Source organism: Puntigrus tetrazona, chromosome 1, assembly GCF_018831695.1.
Source record: "Puntigrus tetrazona isolate hp1 chromosome 1, ASM1883169v1, whole genome shotgun sequence".
Classification (NCBI taxonomy): Eukaryota; Metazoa; Chordata; class Actinopteri; order Cypriniformes; family Cyprinidae; genus Puntigrus; species Puntigrus tetrazona.
Genome location: NC_056699.1, coordinates 13,515,885 through 13,539,236, shown reverse-complemented (window position 1 = coordinate 13,539,236; position 23,352 = coordinate 13,515,885). Strand labels below are relative to the sequence as shown.

At 38.9% G+C, this 23,352-nt stretch overlaps 1 protein-coding gene across 6 annotated transcripts in view; it reads right to left on the bottom strand.

The window, feature by feature from the left end:
* The window catches only part of slit2 (slit homolog 2 (Drosophila)), a 69,748-nt gene extending 46,719 nt beyond the window's left edge, over positions 1-23,029 (bottom strand). For 3 of the 6 annotated variants that reach the window (XM_043248368.1, XM_043248359.1, XM_043248375.1), the window contains exons 1-4: positions 19,971-23,027; positions 18,918-18,989; positions 17,220-17,291; positions 12,454-12,525 (exon numbers count right to left, since the gene is read on the bottom strand). In XM_043248368.1, coding sequence (XP_043104303.1) covers positions 12,454-12,525; positions 17,220-17,291; positions 18,918-18,989; positions 19,971-20,128 — 374 coding nt within the window. In that variant the 5' untranslated portion in view covers positions 20,129-23,027. Of the gene's footprint in view, positions 1-12,453; positions 12,526-17,219; positions 17,292-18,917; positions 18,990-19,970 lie in introns of all 6 variants that reach the window. The other 3 variants (XM_043248343.1, XM_043248349.1, XM_043248332.1) reach the window with 2 other exon arrangements.
* Positions 23,030-23,352: the final 323 nt, after the last annotated feature.

Sequence of the window (23,352 nt, the reverse complement as noted above, 5' to 3'; positions counted from 1 at the left end):
GCTGATATCACACAAAGTAGAATTAAACAGTTAAGAACTAGCTAAAAGTTATCGTGGCGCATTGGAGTAAATTTTAGTTTTTAAATCTGTTGTACAGAACTGAACAGGGTTATCATTTAAACCTATGAATATTTCTAAGAGTAGTTGTTTTGTCAGTGCGATCTGTTTTGTATTTGGAGTGAATAAGCTAATACACGAAAGCACTCAGTGATGTGGTTACATTATTGGTAATAACTTACAAAATCTACTACCTTTAAATTGCAATTCCAGGTCGATGGATAGTGATGTGTTTTCAAAACAGTACCCCATGGTGTGGATCTATTACATGATTGCAGCTTTTTCTTATTTATATCTCAACAATATGATTGTGCATCACTTAAAACATTTTACAAAAGTCCAAGTCACTTCTTTTTCATATTTTAATGAGACACACGAGGTGTGGTCCTTATCAGTCAGGGCTAAGCCCAGGTGTTCAGCGTTAAGCCACCATACAACTTTCACCAGTGACCCTAAGGACATCTCACCTTTGCTCACTTAACCTCTGGACACTTTACACACACTGGTTAAACGCAGGAATTTACAACTTAACACACACACACACACGAGCACTAATATATGCTCAAAGGAAGATCCCATACATATGGAGATCTTGTGTTTGTAACCAAACACAACCTGATAAAACAGTATACGGACAAAATCAACACACACAAACACAGAAAGAGAGAGACATAACTTCCACACCCTGCTGCCCTTATGTCAGCAATTAATTGGCTAAAACAACGGAGTGATTAACCAAGTAAAAGAAAAGATGTGATGGTTGTTAGTGTTTGAAAGAGAAGGGTTAAGACACAGAGAGAGAAAGGAGAAAAAGAGTGAGGGTGATTGTTAGAGAATTCACATTAGCAAAAGCCGATTAGAGGGCATACACTGAACAGGATCAACTCTGTAAGCCAGAGAACAACACTAAGCTTTCATTCAAAGACTCAACCCTTTCAAATAGATCCTGATTTGTGCAGCATCCAACACACACACACACACACAAACACACACATATATATACATATACATATGTGTGTGTGTGTGTGGGTGTGTATGTATATATACACAAACGCACTCACATAGAGGGTGGCAAACATTCCACTGGGAATAAAACTGTGAGAATATCAGAATAGGTGGTGATTATGGGTGCTGTAGAGGGACAAAAAGCTCAACAGCATGCTATGCTTCACACACAATGCTGCTTAGATGTGATCTATTCAGACCGGGCAAGTCTGACCCATAAACATGACACAGTCTCTAATGAAAGAGTCCTGTGAGCCCTTTCTGACCCCCTTCTCCTTCACCTCATCATATACTGCCAGAAACTCATGTTGGAATGATTGCATTTATGAAAGAAACGGCACAGACATGGAAAACATGGTATTTCTACATCAATTAAAGAAGTGTAGCAGAAGCAAGTTGGAATCTTGGCTGAGCAATTTAATTTATTGTGCTATAGATGAAGCTTAAATATAAAGTTCACAAAAAACCCCAAGAAAAATAATAAGAAAACATGCTCATGCAAATTAAACTACATCCGAATTCAAAATGTTAAAATGGTTAATTTTCATGCGATTTATACATGGTATCACAATTAAACATTTCGTTACATAAAGAAAATAATGAGTTTTTACCTCTAAATCCTTCACTTCGACTTGCTATAAGCCCACTGATCTCTATATAACAGATTATAGATATATTTCTGTTTTATAGTTCAGTGTTTCTGTATGTTTTTTATGATGTGTCTGCTTCCAACATCACAACTTGTTTCCCATCACCTCTGTTGGTCATTCATGTGTTCAGAACTTGTAATTACAATATTTCCAACTTCACTTGAAGCGCACAATAGATAAAGCATTACATTACATTTGATCATTTCAATTGTTTATACAGGCTCTAAAAGTGTCTGAAAGAGAGAAAAGGAAATACGAAACTGCCCATTGTTGTTTTTATTCTGACCAAAGTAACTTGAATGTACACCGCACTGTAATTATGACTTTCAAACTTGCAAGTAGGAATTTCCCAATGTAACATCTTCATATGCAACAGTACAAGAGATGACAAAACAGAATCTGAATGTTAATTCGTGTTTCAATTGATCATTTATTATCTTACATCTGTTTATCCAGCTATGACCTCATGTGGCTTCAGAATGGGTCTTCAGTCAACACACAGCTTGAAAATGCGAAATAAGACATATTACCAGAACAAAAAGGTTCGGTCTATTTAAACATTTTCTCTGAGCAATGAAAAATAGATTCTGGTCAAGAAAAAGGCCAAACCAGCAAAACACATACTGTACATTGCACACACACACACACACACACACACACACACTTCCACAAACACCCACACACAAATTCTCACACACCACCGAAACTACTCACTGCTGTTTGACAAACTTGAAAACCTGACAAACTAAACACCACAGAGGGCGTGAGTGTGTGTTTGTGTCCAGTCTTGGTTGACCATAGGAAGTGCGTGATTCAGTCATCCCATCGTCTCCTCTTTCTCCGGCCTTGTCGCAATATTTAGCGTGCCCTTCCTAGGTAACATTTATATGTGTCTATAATGCCTACAGATGCTGTCTAGGCAGACAGCTCACTAGATTTTGAAACACAGCCACTGCCTCACCTCTCACTTTTAAGGTCAGGGAGTGAGGAAGTGACTCGGCAAGCACACACCAATAAGGGAAACATTGCGTTGCTATGGAGATGGGAGGAAGCGGTAATTAAATAATGACAGAGCTGCGGCTGAAACCTGTTATTACCGAATTACATACGTATACACGTGCACACAGATATACACTTTCACTCTGTCTCACCCTGTCAATCTCACACACAGTTTCCATGTGTAATTTCTGAGCGGTGTTTGCTTGTTACACCTCTTGTGTCTGGTGTGTGTCAGTCCTTCTTTTTTTGTATGCTCACTTGTTTGTGTTTGTGTGACTGTGAGTGTGAGAACTCAAAGTGAAGAGGCTCTGTTAAGAGGTTAAAGATGACAGCAGTGCTGAAGAATGCTGACAATTCCACTCCAGCGCTGCTGAACTCACTCCTATTCCCTCAGAATGGCCTACTGTGCCACTGTGTGACCAGAGCCAAAATGGAGTCCACTTCAGAGCAATTACACTCCCACGCTTTCACTCAGAATAGACGACTGTGTGACTGAGCAAACGGAGCCAAGATGGAGTCTACCTTCCAGAGTTCACACCCCGTACAGCTGCATAAGAACACCAAATGGACTCCCAGCAATATCTGCGAATTGTATGGGGTCTGAAGGGTTTGGAAGGGTCTGAAGCTTTTTATTAATAATTTAATCTTTCAATATAAATCAAAACATATGGTTGATTGTGCATTAAATCTACATTTGTTTTAATAGGGTTTTTGTTTCAACCTCTCAGAAACCACAGATGCCAAGTACAGTTAGGTATGCTCACTAAGGATGGCAAGATTCAACCACTTGAATTGGGTGCATCTGCATAAAAGTTAACGATGCAATGCTTTGAGTTAAAAAAGTATACATAGGTTACAAGTTGGCAATTTTATCACAATGCATTGTTTATAACATATTTGAATTGATAAAAAAATATTTATGTATAATTATTAATGGATGCGCTATACTTTTATCATTTAGAAGGTGACCAATAATTTGCTCTTTTGGTATTACATCTGTAGATTGATTCCTTCTCGTTTTCTCATCACCACTGCTGCTATCTGAATATGATGTATCACAACACTATGGAGACCGAGATGCTAGAAGTCACAAAGTTAATTTATGATTTGCCATCTGCCTCAACCAAAGATTAAAAGAAAACTGTCTGTAGCATACTGAATTGCATGGCATAAAATTATTTTTCATTGTGTCGTACTGCACTGAATTGCATTGGGTTGAATCAAACCGAAATAGGATCACATTGCATCGTATCACTCACATCGCATATCATATTGGCCTCAGATATGGAAATGCACTCAGAGCGCACAACATAATACTGTCATCAACAAAGCATAGGATGGCAGGATGATTTTTGTAATTGCATAAACTCTCAACATTCATCAAACACGCACACAAAATGTACTAAAATTGCACTAAATAGTTTTCCCACAATGTGGCACAATGATCCATGCTGTTGTTTCAGACAAACAAGTCATTTTTGGTCATAATTACTGGAGCAAAATAACGCCAGCAAAGAAGGATGACACCTTCTAGTGCGCATGTGTTGAAATTGAGAATGCTTCAAAAGGGCAACGTGTTCAGTTGTACGGATATATCAAAACTGATTAATACTTTGGACTTTAGTCAAAGCTCATATATTCATGTTGCGCCAGTGGTAGGTTGCTTAAGTATTTTCTGGTCAATTGACAAAACATCATTATCACTCTATCATTGATTTTCACAGCACAATTATATCACACAACACTTTAGTATTTAGATTTTTTACAAATAAAGTTTCTTAAGCAGCAAACATACGGCTAACCATGCTAAGGATGCCAAAAAACAATTTGGAATGCACCAAATGGACCTCAAGAGAATTTCCTATTAAAAAAATCCTAAAAATGTCCACCCCCTGAAAGTTACAATGTGAACAACCACTTTTTTTGTACTCAAAAGACTCATTCATACTTTTAGTGGATGCAAAGAGTTTTACAGGCTTCCATAATAGTTTTCAGCAATAATTCTCTATTGGGCTACTTTCCACCTTTCAGTGGAAATGTAATGCTGATTCCTTACACTGATTTGCTTTTAAAGGAAGTCGATATCTGACACCCTAAATGTAACAGATTAGCAGATATAACACTAATCAAGGGCCTTAATTATTTAATTCAAGTGCTTCCAGCGGTGCGCCGTTCTCTAGCTGTGGTGATATTGTGTTCTAGTTACTGTGGTGTTGTGAAGGTGAAACTAAAGACCATGGAGTGGCCAGGATGGTTGCTAGGATACGGCCGGAGTTTCAGTTACATGCTAACGAGAAATTGCCCACTTCTTGTTACCCGTCACTAAGACACGTAAACAATCTCAGACACAAACACAACTACACACTCGGCCACACACAGAAACACAAAAGTGGCTTGCTTAATCTGAAAAGGACATCTTTGACACTCGGTTGTGTCCGTGTGTGTGCGCGCGTGTACATGTGGGTGCATGTTTAGACAGGAATATAAGCCCCGCGTGGTGCAGCCTGACAGGTCAAATAAGCAATAGAGATTGATGATGCTGTTGTGCGGCCTGCTCCTCAAATCTAGTGCACTTTGTTAAATCCATTTCACATAAACATGGAAAAAGATTAGAGATGAGGGCAGATAACTCACCCCGTTAATGAACAAAACGCACACATCCTTGCACACCAATGAGGTTTTCAAAAGTTTTCACGAGTTCGAAATCTCAGATTTCGGCAGAAAAACTGACTGAAAACGGTCCGAATCCACAATGAACTAAAAACTTGTCAAAAGCACACATCGACCTGTTTAGACAAACACAAATCACTTATCAAGTGGTTTAATGGTCAAAGGCCATAACTGTGTGGTCAACTGATTTAAAAAAAATGGTGTCTCGCAAATCCCCCACACACTCAAACACACATACACACGCACACACATGCAGGTGTTTTTTCTTATAATTGTGGATGGCTCACTGCCTGGATTGGAGACTGTCTGTCTGAGACTCTCTCCTGAGTAATGCACAGGTGTGTGTGTGTGTGTGTGTGTGTGTGTGTGTGTGTGTGTGTGTGTGTGTGTGTGTGTGTGTGTTTGCCAAAAACCCTCTTTGGTTCTTTCACCTACCAAGTAAACTTACAATATTCCCTTCTTTCACAAATAGCAAAAAAAAAGCACTGCATTGGTTGGGTCAAATCATTTCCTGCAAACAACAGTAAGCAAAACATATAATTTATATACATACAATTATATACAAATATTGTAAAACAGATTATTCTAGTCTTATAGCTATTAATAATATAGCTTTATCTGTGACCTCAAACATTGGCAACACTGCATTTATTTTCTATATTACCAGAATACCATTACATTTTGAATGTCACAATGCCATAAACAAAAGAACATACAGTATACTACTACTACACTACTAAAAAATGTGTAAATACGTGTATTAATGTGAAGCAGTTCATTCAAAGAGACTGCAGGCAAAAATAATAAATTACATTAATTTCCTGAAACGATTTAATTATATTTGCATGACAGAACATGTGAAAAATAGAATGATTTGGTATCAATTTGCATTTCTTTCTTTCCTTGCAAAAGGGCCAGTTTCACTGAACATGGCAAATTAGCAATTCCAAAGAGTGCCAATGGATGTGGAAATTTCTGCAGGTGATTTGCTAAGAAGGTTAAAATTAAAGAACACAGATGCAGCATCTCATTTTCATATCGACCGACACAATATACCAAGCACAGTACAAATTAGAGCAGTTGCAAATCAAGAAATTAGAACTGAAGAAGCCACAGCATGTTAAAAAGAACCGGAGGCCCAAAAAATGCTAAGTTGTCTGGTATTGCGTGACACCAAGTTGAGGGTTATTTTATTTCCTGAAGCAAAAACCCCCCCAAAACATAACACTTTATAGAAGAGTTTATATTTTGCAGTATATCCTTTAATAAATGAAAGATAAAGTCTCATTTTCAGAATTAATTTCATTTTCTTGTATAGGCTGTATTTCGCTTTATAAGACCTCTGTGTATCTTCAGGAACAATGCTGATATGCTTTTTTTTCTCAAAAATTTGCAGCCAATGGCTTGCATTTTATTAATCACCAAGGACCACAGTTTCAGCGAAGCTATTTACAGTTCTGCTAAAGAATTAAAAGAATAATAATAAAATAACAGCAAACTTTTTATTTTGATTGAACTGAGCCATATGCATGCTGAATAAAATTTTTTGCCTAAATTTGCATACTCGTTCGAGGGGTAAAAAGACAGTTCATTTTCCGTTCAAACTGTGTATGAGAGTACTGAATGCCCTGCGGGATCCCAGAAGAAGGTTGTGCGTTAGGATGGGCTTCGTAAGCACTGCTATTGATGTTTCCTATTGATGACATTGGTGATGTAAATGAATGAAACTGATGAAATTGTGTGGGCTAATCACAAACTCACAGACTTCACAAATAATTCGCAATCAGCAGACTTCACACACTTAGAATTAATATAAAATTTTGTAAATGATTGGTGTGATCCAAACGATGGGTCACGCAGAGTAGCATCTTGTAAAAAGTTCAATAAATTCACTAAATACAATGTTAATAATTGAGACCGATATCCATGGAACTAGTGTATAAGTCTTCTAAAGGCATGCAGTGAGCATACAAAACAGAATTTACAGCAATAGTTCACACAAAAATGATAATTCACCCCTATACTGTGACTTAATCCATGTCTTATGAAATATTGTCTGTTTTGTAACTCTCACACTATAAATCTTGTCATCACATCAGCTTGATTACATTTCCTTGTGCCTGATGTTTGCACAGATTGCTGTCCACTCACTCTGGTCATCAATTTTTTTTATTTTGCTTAACAACACCTGGTCACTGTATGCTTTTTAGAACATTTCCAGCATTGGAATGAAGAAGAAATCCACACTGTATCTGTCTTTCTCTACTTGTGGATGTGTGGATGTGCAAACTTCAGTGGACGCAATAAAGGAAATCATGTTAGAGGGAAGAATTGTCATGGATGGGCTGTAAAGGCCTGTCTCTATATTTTGCTGTCCCGTTTGCATACATCTCTGAATACATTTTTTTTACAGTGCTCCAGTAGGTCCAAGAATTTCAAACTTGTGTTAAGTGCATTCCATTATGGAACTACTAAAAATACACTCACTTTGCTTAAAGAAAAGGTGGACTTCCAATACCTTAAAATAGCATATTCACTCCATGTTAAGAATAACAGCATTTAAGATGTTAACTAACACTAGTTAAATGGAATTAATAAAGTAATCTTACTTTTAAATATTCTTGAGTATGTTAACTTGAACTGACTTGACATTTTTTACTTCACCTACCTGGAATAAGTTTGCTTTTTTTTACTTTTAACAGTTTTATCTTTATCTTTAAGTTCGCTTTGCAAAAATAGGCGAAGGGTTTCCAAACCTTTTGAAGCAAACTGAACTTGTTAGAATTGCTCACAATGTTTTTTTAGATATTTTATGAAAGTCTAGCAAATGCTGTGCAGCAGATTTATTCTTTACCTGTTGCATCTTGCTAAAATATTTTTAGACATCGCAGTAATGAACTGGCAGCATCAACAGGTGATTGACTCATTCGTTTCAAAGCTGTAACCTGAAAAAAACTCAGGTTTTTTAATGACTAAGGAAAAAAAACATTATTTCGAACCCTCTGATGACTTAGGAGAGAAGGAATGAAAATGCGTGAAATGCAGGTCATGCGGACCAACACAACAACGCAAGAAAACGCAGACTCCGACACACATGTACACACATGTCTACAAGCTTGAGGTTTTTCCATTGTGAGTCATTGTCTCTATGGCAACAGGCTATAAACTCCTTTCCTGTCTTCATTAAAATCTGATTATGAATGAAATTAAATCCCACACATGCAAACGCATGTACGCGCGCACACACACACACACACACACACGTATACACTCGTACCTAATAACGCAATACTCCAACAGACAGGCAACACTTCACTCTATTGTATCCGTCTTTAATTTCAAAACTGTTCCCACCAACTCGTGTGAACAGACAAGGCTTAGCAAGTGTGTGTGTGTGTGTTGTGTGTCCGTATGTGTGTGTCTTGTGAGCTGAGAGGACTGGGGTTAAGCGTCCACTCCGCAGACAAAAGCCAAACTCTCTACAGCACTGTGACCTAGGAAACGCCGAGCTCGGTAAACACACACACGCAGACACACACTCTGAGATGGCAAACAGTTTGGCTTGTCTACCGTTTGGTGTGCGGATTAAGCAAGAAAACCACTATGATTTTTCACCCCGAAAACTCGTGGCACATTGCTCAAGAAAACCACATAGTCAAAGCCATATTTAAAATCAGCTAAGCGTGTGTGAACCCAAAGCCACTGCTAACAGACATGACAGGAATATGAAGACGTCTGCTGGCATATTCACATATTCAGGCTTTCACTTTTTCTACGCGTTTAAGTTTCTAATCTTCTCTCAAAGCCGTTCTCATAACATAACGTCAGCGTTCCCAGAGACTTCAATAATGTTTTGCTTTGGTTTTCAAGCGCTGTAACACAAGCAGGCCTGATCATTTTAATTTATGTTCTGAGGTTAAAGCTGTAATTTCAGCACTACTATTACTAAAATAATTGCAAAACACAACAGAATTTCAAATATAAGGCTTATTTTTAAAAAGAGACCCCTTCATCTGTCACTTGGTCTGTAAAGCAAAGAGTTCCACCCCAAAGTCGCACCGTTGGTTGAGTCCAAAATAACAAAAAGTTAACATCTTATTTTGTGTTCAGTGTAAAAAAAATCACAGGAATGTTTAGAATTACACGATTCATTTATGGATGAGCTATCCCTTTAACCTAAAAGACAAATTAGACACTTTTCTTGTCCGTATCTTTTCTTGTGATTCAAGAAATGTATGCAGAAAGCCCTTACACAATCACCATTGTAATGCATTTGATTTGACCTAATAACCAATGACAGGCTCAATAAAAGCCACACACAGACGTCACAACGGGAGAAATTCCTTCGATGGTCAGAAACACCCACAAACACACTCAGAAAGTTTGCACAGTGTGAAACAGCACTAACGGTTACTGGATGAGGGATGATGGCTATGTGACATGACAACAGTAACGTAGCAACTATGAGCTGGAATTCGCGCCAAAAGATGTTCGATTCAGAACCAAAAAATAATAATAATAACTGCCCCAACAGCATCTAGAAAATCACAATTAAGGAAACATCAAGACTGTTTTGCAGTTGCAGCTTTAGTGTTTTTTATTTCTTTCCTTTTTTTTCAATTCTATATTCTGAGGGTGTGTTCATATATTTTTGACCTGGTTTATATTTCATTACTAAAAGCAAGGCAAAAGTTTATATTTCGATTTTTCATATTTTTTATTTCATTTTTATTTCATTATTTTTAAAATGTAATGTAATTACCTAGGCTAATTTCCTAATTTACCTAGGGAAGTATCTATTTCTTAAAATAATCACCTGTGGTTTGTTGTTTCAAATATTTTAGGAAATATTTTAATTCACTTTCTTTCTTTTTTCTCACTCCATCTGTTTTTTTTATTGGTGTTCCACTCTCATTTTCAAACTACTGTTGAGTTTTTACAGAGTTCTTAATGGACTTTCAAAAATCTGACCAATCTCTCTCTCTCTCTCTCTCTCTCTCTCTCTCTCTCTCTCTCTCTCTCTGCCTTCACGCCTCCTCTTTTCTCTTTCCTTTAAGTCCCTTTCTTCTTTCTTTTCCACTTTCTCTCTATCCAAACAGACACAGCTGTGACCGACCTGCTGTCCGTGAGAAATGTTATCTGAACGTTCTCTCCAACATACCCAATGTTATTCAAAGGTTTTCAAACAGGCCTGGCCTCTGAGGAGACAAAAGGCAGAAATACTTCAGCCGCTACTGTGGCAGCAGCCGTATGTGTGTAACCATAACTCATATTCACACAGACGCACGCACACACACACACACACAAACATATATGCGGACACACACGTACAGCAGAAGCCGGGGTCACTAGGGCACCCGGCAAGATGAACAAAACAAGCTCTAGAAGGTTCTGTCACCCGCTACCAGACCATCCCCCTCAAAAAAACAAAAAAAACTAAATCACACACACTCCATCTAGACACATTAACGTCAAACCTGATCAGAGGGGCAGAGGGAGAGGACGCACAGAGACGAGAAAGAAAGAAAAAAAGAAAGGAAGAAATGCACATAAAGCAGCATAAAAGAAAGAAGGGATGAGAGAACAGGAAAAGGAGCCAAATAAAGCAAAACGAGATAGACAGAGTGATGAAAGAGGCAGGCAGATAAAAGCTGCACATGTTAGCCACAGATGTAGATGAGCAAAGATAATCTAATGAGGAAAGAACACTGTGTGTGTGTGTGTGTGTGTGTGTGTCAAGACATCAAATCAAATAATTCTATCAGAAAGTACACTAGCAGTGCTTCCTCTTTTTCCATCATGGCTTTTTTTCTCTCTTACCCACCTGCTACCATCTTGCTGAAATTGAGATGATAGACCAGAAAAATCCTCCATAAGAATCATAAAATCCTGCACACACACTTTTATTGACTTCTATTGTTTGGTTGTTTTTTTATACTGAGCTAATAATATTTCGTATCCCAAACATTCAGCCTTTTTACGTTTTCATTAAAACATTATTTAGGATGTTTATTAAGCCATTTTCCATTGGCTGATCTTCCAGTGTAGCTCATTTCAGATTTTATTATCCATGAGGGGACACTAGGTCCCAACAATGTATAAGTACAACTTGACCTCCTCACAAACACACACACACACACACACACACACACACACACAAAATCGAATGTTTTTAAAAATTAAACAAGTAAACGGTGCTTTGGTAAAAACGTTAATCTATTTCTTTAACATTTCATTTCAAGACCAGCATTTTACTTGTCACAAACACACACATCTGATAGTTGAGCCTGAGGATCCCAGTGTATTTTTAGGAGACCACACACACAACCATACCATGTCTAGAACATGAACAGTGACTGTATGACTGCAGAAACATGAGCGATAGTGCAGCACACACACACACACACACACACACACACACAGACATTTCCTCCATCAACCTCCTGCAAAGTCCGTTAGAATGTTGTTTTTCCTGGTAAAGCTGTTAGCGCTCGCTATCCTTCCTCTTGCTCTCTCTGAGCAGCAGATGTTTAAGCGTGTATCTCCTTTTAACTCAATTTAGTCCGTTCATTGTCTGAACCTCCCTTACTGCTGATCCCTAGATGTCCTGCATAACTCAATTATAAACACACACACACACACACACACACATACACACACACTTCTGTCTGGGAGTAATGAGCAAAATTTTGTGTTCGTGCTATAATATTCCTCCAAATGTAATGTCACTATCTTTTGTTATTAATAAAAATGTATTAAAACAGCATCTGCAAGCCAAACTGAAAATTAGGGGTTTCAAAAAGCAACATTTTAATGTATTAGATTTGAAAAAATCCCAGATCCAGATGCAGCACCGCAACAGAAATGAATCAAAATGCAATTTAATGTAAGTAAATATATTTGTAAAAGCTACATTAATTTATAAACTTAGGAAAAGATACAAAAATCCTGTTTAAAAAAGGCAACAAAAGGAGAACTGAGAGAGACAGTGAAAAGGAGAGAAAGAGGAAAAAAGGGGTGAGAAAAAAAAACAGGGAGAGGAAAGAGAGGGGCTAAAAGATAAAGGACTCACAGTCTGAAGAGTTTGGTCGTGCCCAGAAACAGCAACTCCGGAAGAACCTGAAGATTATTCCTGTTGAGACGCCTGCAAACATAGACACACGCAGCGACATGAAATCACACAAAACACACAGTGGTGCAGTTTATGTACATTCACAGAAGCAATTTAATGTCTGTGAGGCACCAGAAATTGCACGAGGTCTATCAGACCATAAACTATTTGCAGAAAGTCTAATCTAACATGTTGGGTTGTCTGCTCACAAAACCAACTGCAATAAGTTATGAAACAACTGGAATAAACTACCCCGTGACATATTAAAGCATCAGAAAAATATGAACACAGTAAATATTGTCAATAAGTTCCATATGAAACATCAGATGTAAATGTTTACAGAAACATGCACTGATTGAGCTGTGCTCAAGAAAAATACTTCAAACGTTTAATGTTATAAAATATTTCAATTCGGGCCTGCCAGTCGTCAACTTGAGCCTTGACTGTGTGTGTGTGTGCGTGTGTGTGTGCGTGTGTGTGGCTGGCAGACACTGTCAGTGTGTGGGGGCATCTAGCAAACACACGCAGACAAAGAACAGCCCGGAAAAACAGATGTGGGAAAAACAAACAGAACGTCTCACACAAAGTGAGGCAAAAGAACTTACAGTGCAAATACACACACACACACACACACACACACTAAGACATATGCACACACGTCATGAAAGGAAATGATGCATATTTGCTTAAGTCCAATGACAATTCAGTGATAAAAAGTAATTTCTCACTTTCTCTTGCTCGATTCTCTGACATGGTAATAAACTGAGTAATAAACATTATGCATGACAATCAGCACATATATAATACCCACTGCGCATATTAATGAAGAGTGGCGCCACTGCTGTCTGTGTGTTAGATTAATGAGGCTTGAGATTAATCAATAATGTTTTAAATACCAGAATGCAGATCGGTCAGAGCAGCTTATTAAGCTCCCAGGTTCTGAGAACTTCTGCGACGGCATTATGAAGTCTGCTGATAGTGGGAGAATGTTAAAATAATACAAACACCCGATCAATTCTTGCGCTCTGACGTCAGCTTGCGAGATTTACCACGCGTCAATCACACAAGCCGGAGTTCTAAAGTGAACTCTGCCTGCGCAAAGTACGAAACCATCAAGCTTTCACTCTCCCTCGCTGTTTTTATGCCCTCACTTTCTCTGACACACTCTTGCAAACACTCGCACACTCAAACATAGCAGCCGATGACATCATCGTTCAGCTTCTGGGGTTACATCATTCCATTTGAATATTTAATGAATGATGAAATAATAACGAGGCACACAGTGCTGTACACTCCAGAAATGCCCACGTGTTTCACTCAGGCACAGAGGACAGCCTTCCCCGAGGACCCCGCTGCAGAAACACACAAAGACACACACACGGTGCTTAAAGCGAATAAGATCGACCCTTAAAATAGACGAGTGCACACAGACACACACACACACACACACACACACACACACACTTACAGATAGAAATGCACATAGTCAGACTCTGACACACACACACAGACATGCACTCACAGTCATTTCCAAGGAGGGCCATAAAGTGAAATGACTTTTAATGCCAAAAAACAGCCAACAAGACTGAACAGAGGAAAGAATGAATTGAAAGTTAGTGTGAAGACGCACACTGCTACTGTAGCATAAAGCACACATGATCCGCAATCAATCACAGATAGCACATGAGATAAGTTTATAGCTTGATTTATAAATCAGTAGGCTCAGACGGGCCGCCCACAGTCTGCTCGCTGACAGCCTGATGCATATTGCACACAAAACTGGAAGGCACTTTCTTCATTTGGCAAGCACTAATCTGATTGGATGAATCTGCGCAACTTCCTTATATGCACAAAAGTCCAGAAGGACACAAAGTCAGGTACTGGCCTGATACAATAAACACTTTTGACAGTGAAATTACGGTTGGATTTGACAGTGGTTTCAAATGATTGAAAGATATTCAGCATTTAGCATCAAATCAACTTAATGTCCACAATCTGAACAATATTTTCTTTTGGACTTGTTTCTGCAATATTATCTGTTGTGAATAAGCAGATATTCTGATAACAGAGTCTATATTCCTTTTTTACAATATTTTAAGGTGTTCTGAACAAGTCTTCATGGCAACCACCACACAGGTCTGGTATGAACTATACTAAGTAAATGAAAAACAAAGCAAAACAAATGCAAAAAAATGACACAAAATGCAAAATAAAACAAAAATTGCTATTGCTGCGTAAACGAGCCGCAATGTGGAGTGAACCATATGCCGTTTAGTCAAAGGTCCGCTTGAATCAGTGACCGTGACAGGTCTCAGTCTCAATTCACACGCCATTAGCTCACAGGCAACACTTAGTCCAATAGTGTGTGTTTGTAAAGAAATAAAAGGAAAAAGAACAGCAAAACAAGCTGAGAGGAAGGAAAGAAAATACACGAGGAAATAAGTGAGATGAGAAAAAAGTCTGTAGGCTTTCTTTACCTGACTGCATTGCTCATGACTAGCAAGCCATGACGAACGGTGTTTGTGCGTATGTGTGTGTCTAAAAAGGGGGGTCATACGTGGAACAGAGTCTCCACTTTTCCTCCCTGCAGGAGGTCGTCACACCCAATACCTAAATGCATCCCCAATACGCATACACACACACACTCTCTCACACATATTTATGAAGGGCCTTTGGTAAGGCCATTATAATGCCTGTGCGTTCTAATCCTCTCAGCTATGCAGTCACCCTCCAGCATTAGACTCCTGCTTTTGTACCAGCACAGTAGGACTGATCTTACACACTGACTTTAGCTGTGCTATTCAGCGCTACCGCTAGCTCCTCTATCCCTACACTTATCACTATAAAGAGCCATTCATCTCCACCATTCGCCCGCCTAACCCTTCAGTTATGCCAACACTACACAATTTACGCCGAAAGCAAGTTTGCTATTATTACAAGCTATTACCAGTTAGCTGTACTCTGCTTTATGAGCTATATGTCACCGCACAAAGCCGCATTCACGGTTAATGCCATTGACCCTTTCGCTAGTTAGCATTCAGAGCCACACACAGCTAATACAAATCCTTTATTAAACTAAAACTACAGTTATCATACTCGTGAGTGAATTATACGTGTTTTTCACAGAGCAGAGTTGGCAAGAGCCTTTTGCGGTTCAGCTGGGTTTGGTCACAGTCATTAAACATTTCCTCACCAAATTAAAAGGTAATGACTAGCAGAAAAATAGGATAGCATTGAGCAGGTGATTGACTGAGCCTCACGCGGAGCAGCTCAAATGCCAGTTCTAATGCGACTGTGTGTAAAACCAACATCTGCCAGTCACCATTAAGCATTGGTAATTGACAGTCAATCATCTTAAAGTAAGGATAACATTTCAACAATTAGAATCTAGACAGTAATCATAAACACGCACGCCACAAAATAGTGTTTAAGCTCTCCTCGGGAGACAAATAAGGTTTTGTAGAGAATGTAAGATCCACACGGCCTTTATTCGTTGTATAATACATTTCTGTACTGCACAATAATCTTTATTAATTGTAATCCATTATTAATTACCAATTCGCCATGGGTTCCTCTGGGAATTTAAAATGGGTTTTTAGAATTTATGAGTGTGGTGTAGTGTGCAGCTTCTGAATAAAACGAAAATCACATTGTACAGTATGACTAAATTAAAATACTGATTATATAAATGTTAGGTACAGTGTATTTATTGTGTTCACGTTGTAAAAACATGTACACTTAATGTTTGCGGCGTCAAATGATTAACTGAAATGTCAGTACATAGTAGTTAAAGACTAGTACATAGCAGTTAAAACTTCACATAAAGTGAGTCAGATCATTTTGAGAGTTATACCTGAAAAATGATGCTGACACACGTAAATGGATTTTATTCAGTTTAGAAATACTTTAAAGTCTCTGAAGTGAGCAAAATGCATAAAAGTACTCCTTAAGGACGCTTATGCACATAGCTACAACTACAAGGATCTGAGTTTAAACGCTGGACAAATCAGACAACCGTAGCAACTTGTTAACCAGAGAACTTATTGTACTCATAAATAGAAAGTTTTCTGAAAACCCATTAGAAATTCCTCAGGTGAGCTCACGGCTCGAACATGCTAATTCTGTTCCGTGTTTGCTCGATATTAATCTGTAATATCGGCTCAAATTGTATAATACGTGTAAAGCATTAAGGGAGATCTGCAGTACACCAAGTGCACCACTTTAATAAACTGTCGAAACCTAAACTTTTGTCTGAGTCAGTGACAAAGAGATAAAGGCCATCAGAATGAATATGGCTTGAAAATGTAGAATAGCTGGGGGGTAAAAGCTTGAAAGAAAGGGAGGGGGGGTTCCTTAAGAGCATAATTCCCGTTTCCATTCCAGCTTCCAGTGTCATTCTCTTAAAGGACTGTGTGTGCCAGAGTTAGTTGCGCATGTGTGTGTTCCCCTGAGGCTGGGTTGGCTGTCAGACAAAAATGTTGCTCCATGAAATCCTGACCACAATGTGCGCGCACACACACATGCCCACAACATACAATGTCCACCATTAATATACGAAAACACACACTTGATTGTGTAATGTCATTTTGCAATTAATTGTGCTCGGCAGGTCACACAGTTAATGTTAACTCACAAATATGCTACTGACTTTTAGCCCCACCGGCCAGTGCAGCATATCTTGTGTGTGTGTGTGTGTGTGTGTGTGTGTGTGAGCATTAGTCACTCACAGTCTTTCCAGCTCTTTCAGGTCCTGAAATGCCCCTCTCTCAATAGAACTGATCTTGTTCTCCATTAGCTGCCTAAGAATGGAAAAGAAAAAGAGAGAAAGAGACCAAAATAAAGACAAGTCACTCATTGCATGAATTTCAATGATTAAAACAGTTAATATGGCGGTGCATACTTGGCTCTTTTATAGAGAGCACTATACATTTCATTGTCCGGAAATAGTTTTAACAAACACCATTTCACATGATATCTCATGATCTGAGACCCTCCTTTCATTATAAAACCACCGTAAATAAGAGCTTTTAACCTCAGTCTAAATACAACATCTATACTTAGACTATGATTAAAAAAAAACAACATAACTGCACTATTTCCTTCAGCTACACTGCCCTACAAAAGCAAAGCGCTTGTCAAAATTGAGCAAATTGGCTAAAGTCGGGGCTTTTAGACTGTGATTTGTCCTATGACACACAGGTTTTCCTCAACTGTTAAATAATAATAATAACAATAGTGTGGCAATTCATATCAAATCAGTAAATCAAACAGCACTGCAATTTTTCTCAGCTTTGGCACGGTTACTGCGTCTTTATAGAAGTACATTACAACATCGCAGATACCCAGGTGAACTTTCATACGTATTCCCTTGCAGTATGGGAATCACATATTTATAACATCATTCATAGGTACGCTGATGCATTATTTAACCCTTCTGTAGCTGGAAATTGACCCTACATGAGAAATCACAGCTCGCATTTCACTATTTTCTGTTTGACCGAGCATGTACGTGAGAGATATCTGTGAAGGACGTCAAGAAGTGTCGGTTAACATGAGTTGATGTTAATTTTTAAATATATGTAATAAATCTAAAGTAGAACACTCTAAAAAAATCATCTGCAAGCACGCAGAAGAAGAATAACAAACTACGTCAGAGCCACGCTTTTTGATGTTTTGTTTATTTTTGTTATGAATCGAGAATATGTGGCAACTTTAGAGATACATGTCATTTCGGCGATGTCTTATAAGAGCAAGACTTTAAAATGAAAAGAATGCGTCTGTGAGGGAAAGGAAAGACAGACAGAGAGAAAGTCTTCAGCTGAAATACTACCCTCCAAGTGGGAGGGCAAACCTGTTCTTACACGAGCTCTCTATATGTCTCTCTCTCTCTCTCTAACATATACATTCACACCCACACATTCCATCTCACACATTTACATTCACAAAATATCCTGCTCCGTCACAACCTCACACAGAGACAGGGAGGAAGATAGAAAGAAAGATATAGACAGGCACTTCACATTCCGATAACGCAATCATTTTTCTGAATAAATGCCGTCTTTGTTTGTGTTTGACAATCATGGGCTCACTGCCTCGTTAAGCTTCACCGTTCAAACTTGTTTGCTCTAAGTATGCATATACTACAAGTGTTTAACCTCCAGTGAAATCCAGAACAATGTATTTTGTGACAAGCCGTGGTATTTTGGCATAGCGATGCTTTCACTGGCATTTATCTAATAACGGGACCATTGGGGACCAATATGTTTGCTGGATAATAGGAATGTAATGTGCATATCTGCAAATATGTGTGATTGACTTCATATATTAAAACAATTACAAAGGTATTTTTAAAAGCAGCCATATGCATCCTAAGCCAAACAAGAAAAGGAATTCTTACTAGCTATAAAAACTAGTTCAGTACTTACAGAACTCTGAGGTGCCGCAGTCCCGCGAAATCTGCCTTAGTGATTTTAGTCAGATTGTTTGCATTCAGGTCACTGTGGAAAGAAGAGAGGGGGTAAAATGATGAATAACGACTTACGCATTTAGCCATAATTAAGAAGTCTAAATTATGCCATTAAGTGGTAAATGATGCTAGGAACCATTTTTTTCTTATCTGGCCACTTCATTACACTGGCCTGCACTACAATGCATTTCATGTGTTCAAGAGCATGCTAGATTGCTTAAATTAACTGCATCATCATGCACCATCCGTGAGTGTATTTTATCATTTACGGTGTGCTAGACTGTGGATGAGTTCTTAGCAGGCTTCTAATTAAATTCTGGTCAGGGTTCAGCAATCCTGACCAATTAACGTCGGTGTCATGTAGCTTTTGAAACCTGATTTTCTATATGACAGCTACTTATGCAGCTACCTAGCCAAAAATTAACATCACAGTTTAGAACAGACCATAGGAGAGTGATTGAAATTCTAACAATGAAATAAAAGGCAGGATCTGAACTGTCTTTGATGGCTCAACAGCTTCTCTGGCTCCTGCTGTCTCGAAGCAGCGCAGGTTGTGTTTAAACTTCATGCCAGTTTAATTAATGAATCCCACTTCAGAAAGACAGTCAATGTAAGAGACAGATAGAGACATGCGTGAGTGGAATAGAAAAGGAGACTGTGGTATTGTTCTGATGACAGCACTTCAAGAGGAAAAAAAAAAAAAACATGGAACAGAATAATATTAGTATATCATTTGTGTGGATTATTATATTAAATGTACACTGGTTTAAATAATTAATAACAATTAAATTTAATAACAGGCACAAATATGTAATAGGCTGTTATATAATGCATATTGTGAACATATATTAAGAGTGCTGTTTGGTCGTGTTGCGTGCACACTGAATAAATATAATATCTGTAATTTTATATTTATGTTTTTAATTACGGCGGTTCAGATGTATCATAAATGACTATAGTAAAGTGTTGGTCCGTGCAATTGTGTTAATGTAGCGTGTTTCGGCGCACTCACAGTCGCTCAGCGTTGCGGGGAATGTTCCGCGGCACGCTCCGCAGACTCTGCCCATGGCAGTCCACCGCTGTCCCGCTGCAGGAGCACTGAGACGGGCACGACTGAGCCCCAGCCCCGCCGAGCAATGCACACAGCACCACTGCTTTTAACACCAACATCACTGCTGTTTCCTCAAGTTCTGATAAAACGCGAAATTCCCGGTGCGAAACAGTTGCGCCAGAGCAGGCGCAGGAGTTTTAAATCCAAAAAAAAAAAAAAACAACGAGAGGAGTCACAACAAATGATCTTTGAGAAGAAAACGCTTGTAATCTCCTCCGGCTGGAATGTTTTCCCCTTCTTCTTTACAAAGGGAAACAAATTGCAATTCAATCCAGATCAGCTCCCATCTGGGGTCTGCGTAGTCTCTTCTGTGCAGGGACGCGAGTTTAGAGTCCAGATCCAGACGATTCCGCTGCGAACCAAAGTTTAAACTAATCCCGCACGCGCATTGTAGCTCTGCGTTTTTGTTTGGTGGCTCCTAAAACACCTTATGCGCACATTTACGCCAACGGGAGACGCGCGCTTGGAAACACGCACTTGAAAAGCCACCTGGTGATAGAGATGCGGTCATACACATCCAGCGGAGCTGATCTTCACGTGCGCTCGGAGGGTATTGATTAATTGGGTGTATTGATCTCGCGCGCCCTCATGCATCCATCATGCTGTCACGCGGGGACAAATCTGCTTTATAAATCCAACTCGGTGCCGGGTAAAAGTCCTGGGTGATCCTCGCTGATCTGCGTTTACTCGAACAGCTACTCAATCGGAAGTGTGTGTGTCTCTCTGGCACCTGATGGCGCGCGAGCGGGTGTGTGTGTGTGTGTGTGTGTGTGTGTGTGTGTTCAGAGCAAAGGCGGCGCCTCTATTGTGGAAATAAGCCCCGCACACCAATAACGGAATTACACACAATTTCTCGATCCAACACGGGCACCGAGTCCAGCCAGAAGACAGCTTACTGCACCGAGACGCCTCCGACCTTAAAGAATCACTTAACGCACGTTAGCCTGACTAACAGGTAGAAATAGAGTGTTTTTTAAAGAATCCCGACTTTAAAGTCGTGAACTCGCAGACTAAATGGGCTTTTTCCTGGAGTGAGTGAATCAAATAATTCCCGTGCATGCGCCAATGCAGTGAATGAACTCCTGCGCTTTGATTCTCTCCGTTCTCAAGTTGTTTTAGGTGAAGTGCGGCTCTCGGACACGGGATTCTCTCTCTCTGTCAGACTAACATGGAATTGCTCTATATACACCGGGAGCGGCTCCACCCCCTCGATCCGCCCCGCTGGCCGCACGAGTCCGAACCGTCTGCCTTCTACGGCGCTGCCGCTCCGGGGACACGAACAGATATCACGAGCAGTCTAAAGACGGTAGCCGATGCGCAAGTGACGCACAGGGGGCATCTGTTTCTCGCTCACACACGCTCTCTCTTTTTCTCGTGAATGGGGCAAACGGATGGTCGGCCGCTTGGTAATTGCAGGGAAAGTTTGGAGACTGTCTAAATCAATCTAAGCTGCTTAAGGAGATTACAGATGAGTATCTACAGATCTGAACCCAGATTCCAGTTAACTACAACAGGAACCAAAACCCGAGAGAGGTGGAGAGTTCTGCCTGGGAGACAGAAGCAAAGGAAGGTAGCAGGAATGACCTCAGTCACCTTCTCAGTATGCACCTGCAGGGTAAGAAGAGGTCAAGGGTCAACTGCAGCTCCTGTGAAGCTGAAACAGACAATTACACATACCCACACTAATCTAAAAAATGTGTTTTTAACCATTTGTTATTCATTAGTTTGTTCATTCTTTCTTTTGCGCTTGTACACGGTTATTTCAAATTTATAAATGTGTCTTATTGAATTCCTTACTATTCGAAAACCAACCGACTACACTCCCTTTACCTGTTCGTCAAGATATGGAGTTAAGTATAAGTTTAAAGAAAAAAGAAGCATTTTTTCTCATTGTGAAGATGATTTTAATAATTCAGAAAAACTTGTGCAATAAAAAGATGCATGTTAAAGTTTCTTTGTGGCTACACAGGCTAATGAAGAACATTTACATTACCTAAGAGGGCCGGAAAAAAGGTTATGGTTGAGTGGTAGGTTGAGTAAAACATATGCTTTGTAATATGAGGTATTAGAGTAGATTGATTGTTAAGGTTGTTGAGATTGGTAAATTGAGTAAGGTGCTGAGATATAATAAGAAATGTGAGATATCGAGGTAGATGGGTAGGTTGAGTCAGGGTCATGGGTCATTGGTCATCCTTTAAATGCACAGGACAGAATGATTACGAGGCCCCTCCCCCATGGCCCTCACAGGCTCCGGGGTCTCTGTCCATAGCGAGGTGATTTGTATTAGTCTATACTCTATAGTATTCATGCACATATTTATAAGGCCTTTGTATCATATAATTTATTATCAACATAATCCAACTAAAAACCTATTGTACAGAATCTACCGCATGCCTTATGCCATATAACACATATATTATCATTTTTTGTAAGTAAGCATTTTTAGGATAATTCTAAAAATGTCCCACTTGTGCTGTGAAAACTTTATTGATTTTATACAGTGTGTAAGAATAACCTTGATATGGTTAACAATATTTCAAGGTTAAGACTTAATTTATGTATTGAATATGATACAACAGGTTTCTTGTATATTTTACTTGTATAGTATACTTGTATATTGCATACTCATCATATTTTATTGCCTTATATGTTTAGCTTCCGGCAAGCTTTGGTCAAAAAACTTAAAACAGATCAAATGAACAAATCTGGACAAATTTTGCATTACATCTCTTGCTCAACCAATGAATCCTCTGCCGTGAATGGGTGCCGTGAAAAATTAGAGTCCAAACAGCTGATAAAATCATCACAATAATCCACCATTTATCTTTTCTTTTTTGTCAGCTGTACATGTCAAATTTTTACTACAAATGATTTCAATTCTAAGTGCAACCTCTTCGCTGTTTAGTGAAACATCATGGATTATGTATATTATCAATACGGTCTTTTGCGAGTGCAAACCATTCATATTACCCTAAAAAATTCTTTTTGTGTCATAAAAAAAAAATACAAATTATTTGTAAATGAAGTGAATGAATAAATACTGATTCATCACACTCTCTGTCATATATTGTGTTTGAATTGGTCCTGTATTAACAAAATGGTTCAAACTACAGCTGAAATGGTAAAAACATTATGCATATGCTAAGTATCAGTGTGTACAGTGTGTATTAAGTAACGTAATGAAGCAAACTGATAGGCAAATTAAGCTTACAAAATTATATATTCAGATAAAAATGAGTTACGGTAATATTTTAGCTCTGTTAAATGCAAAGACGGGTACGAT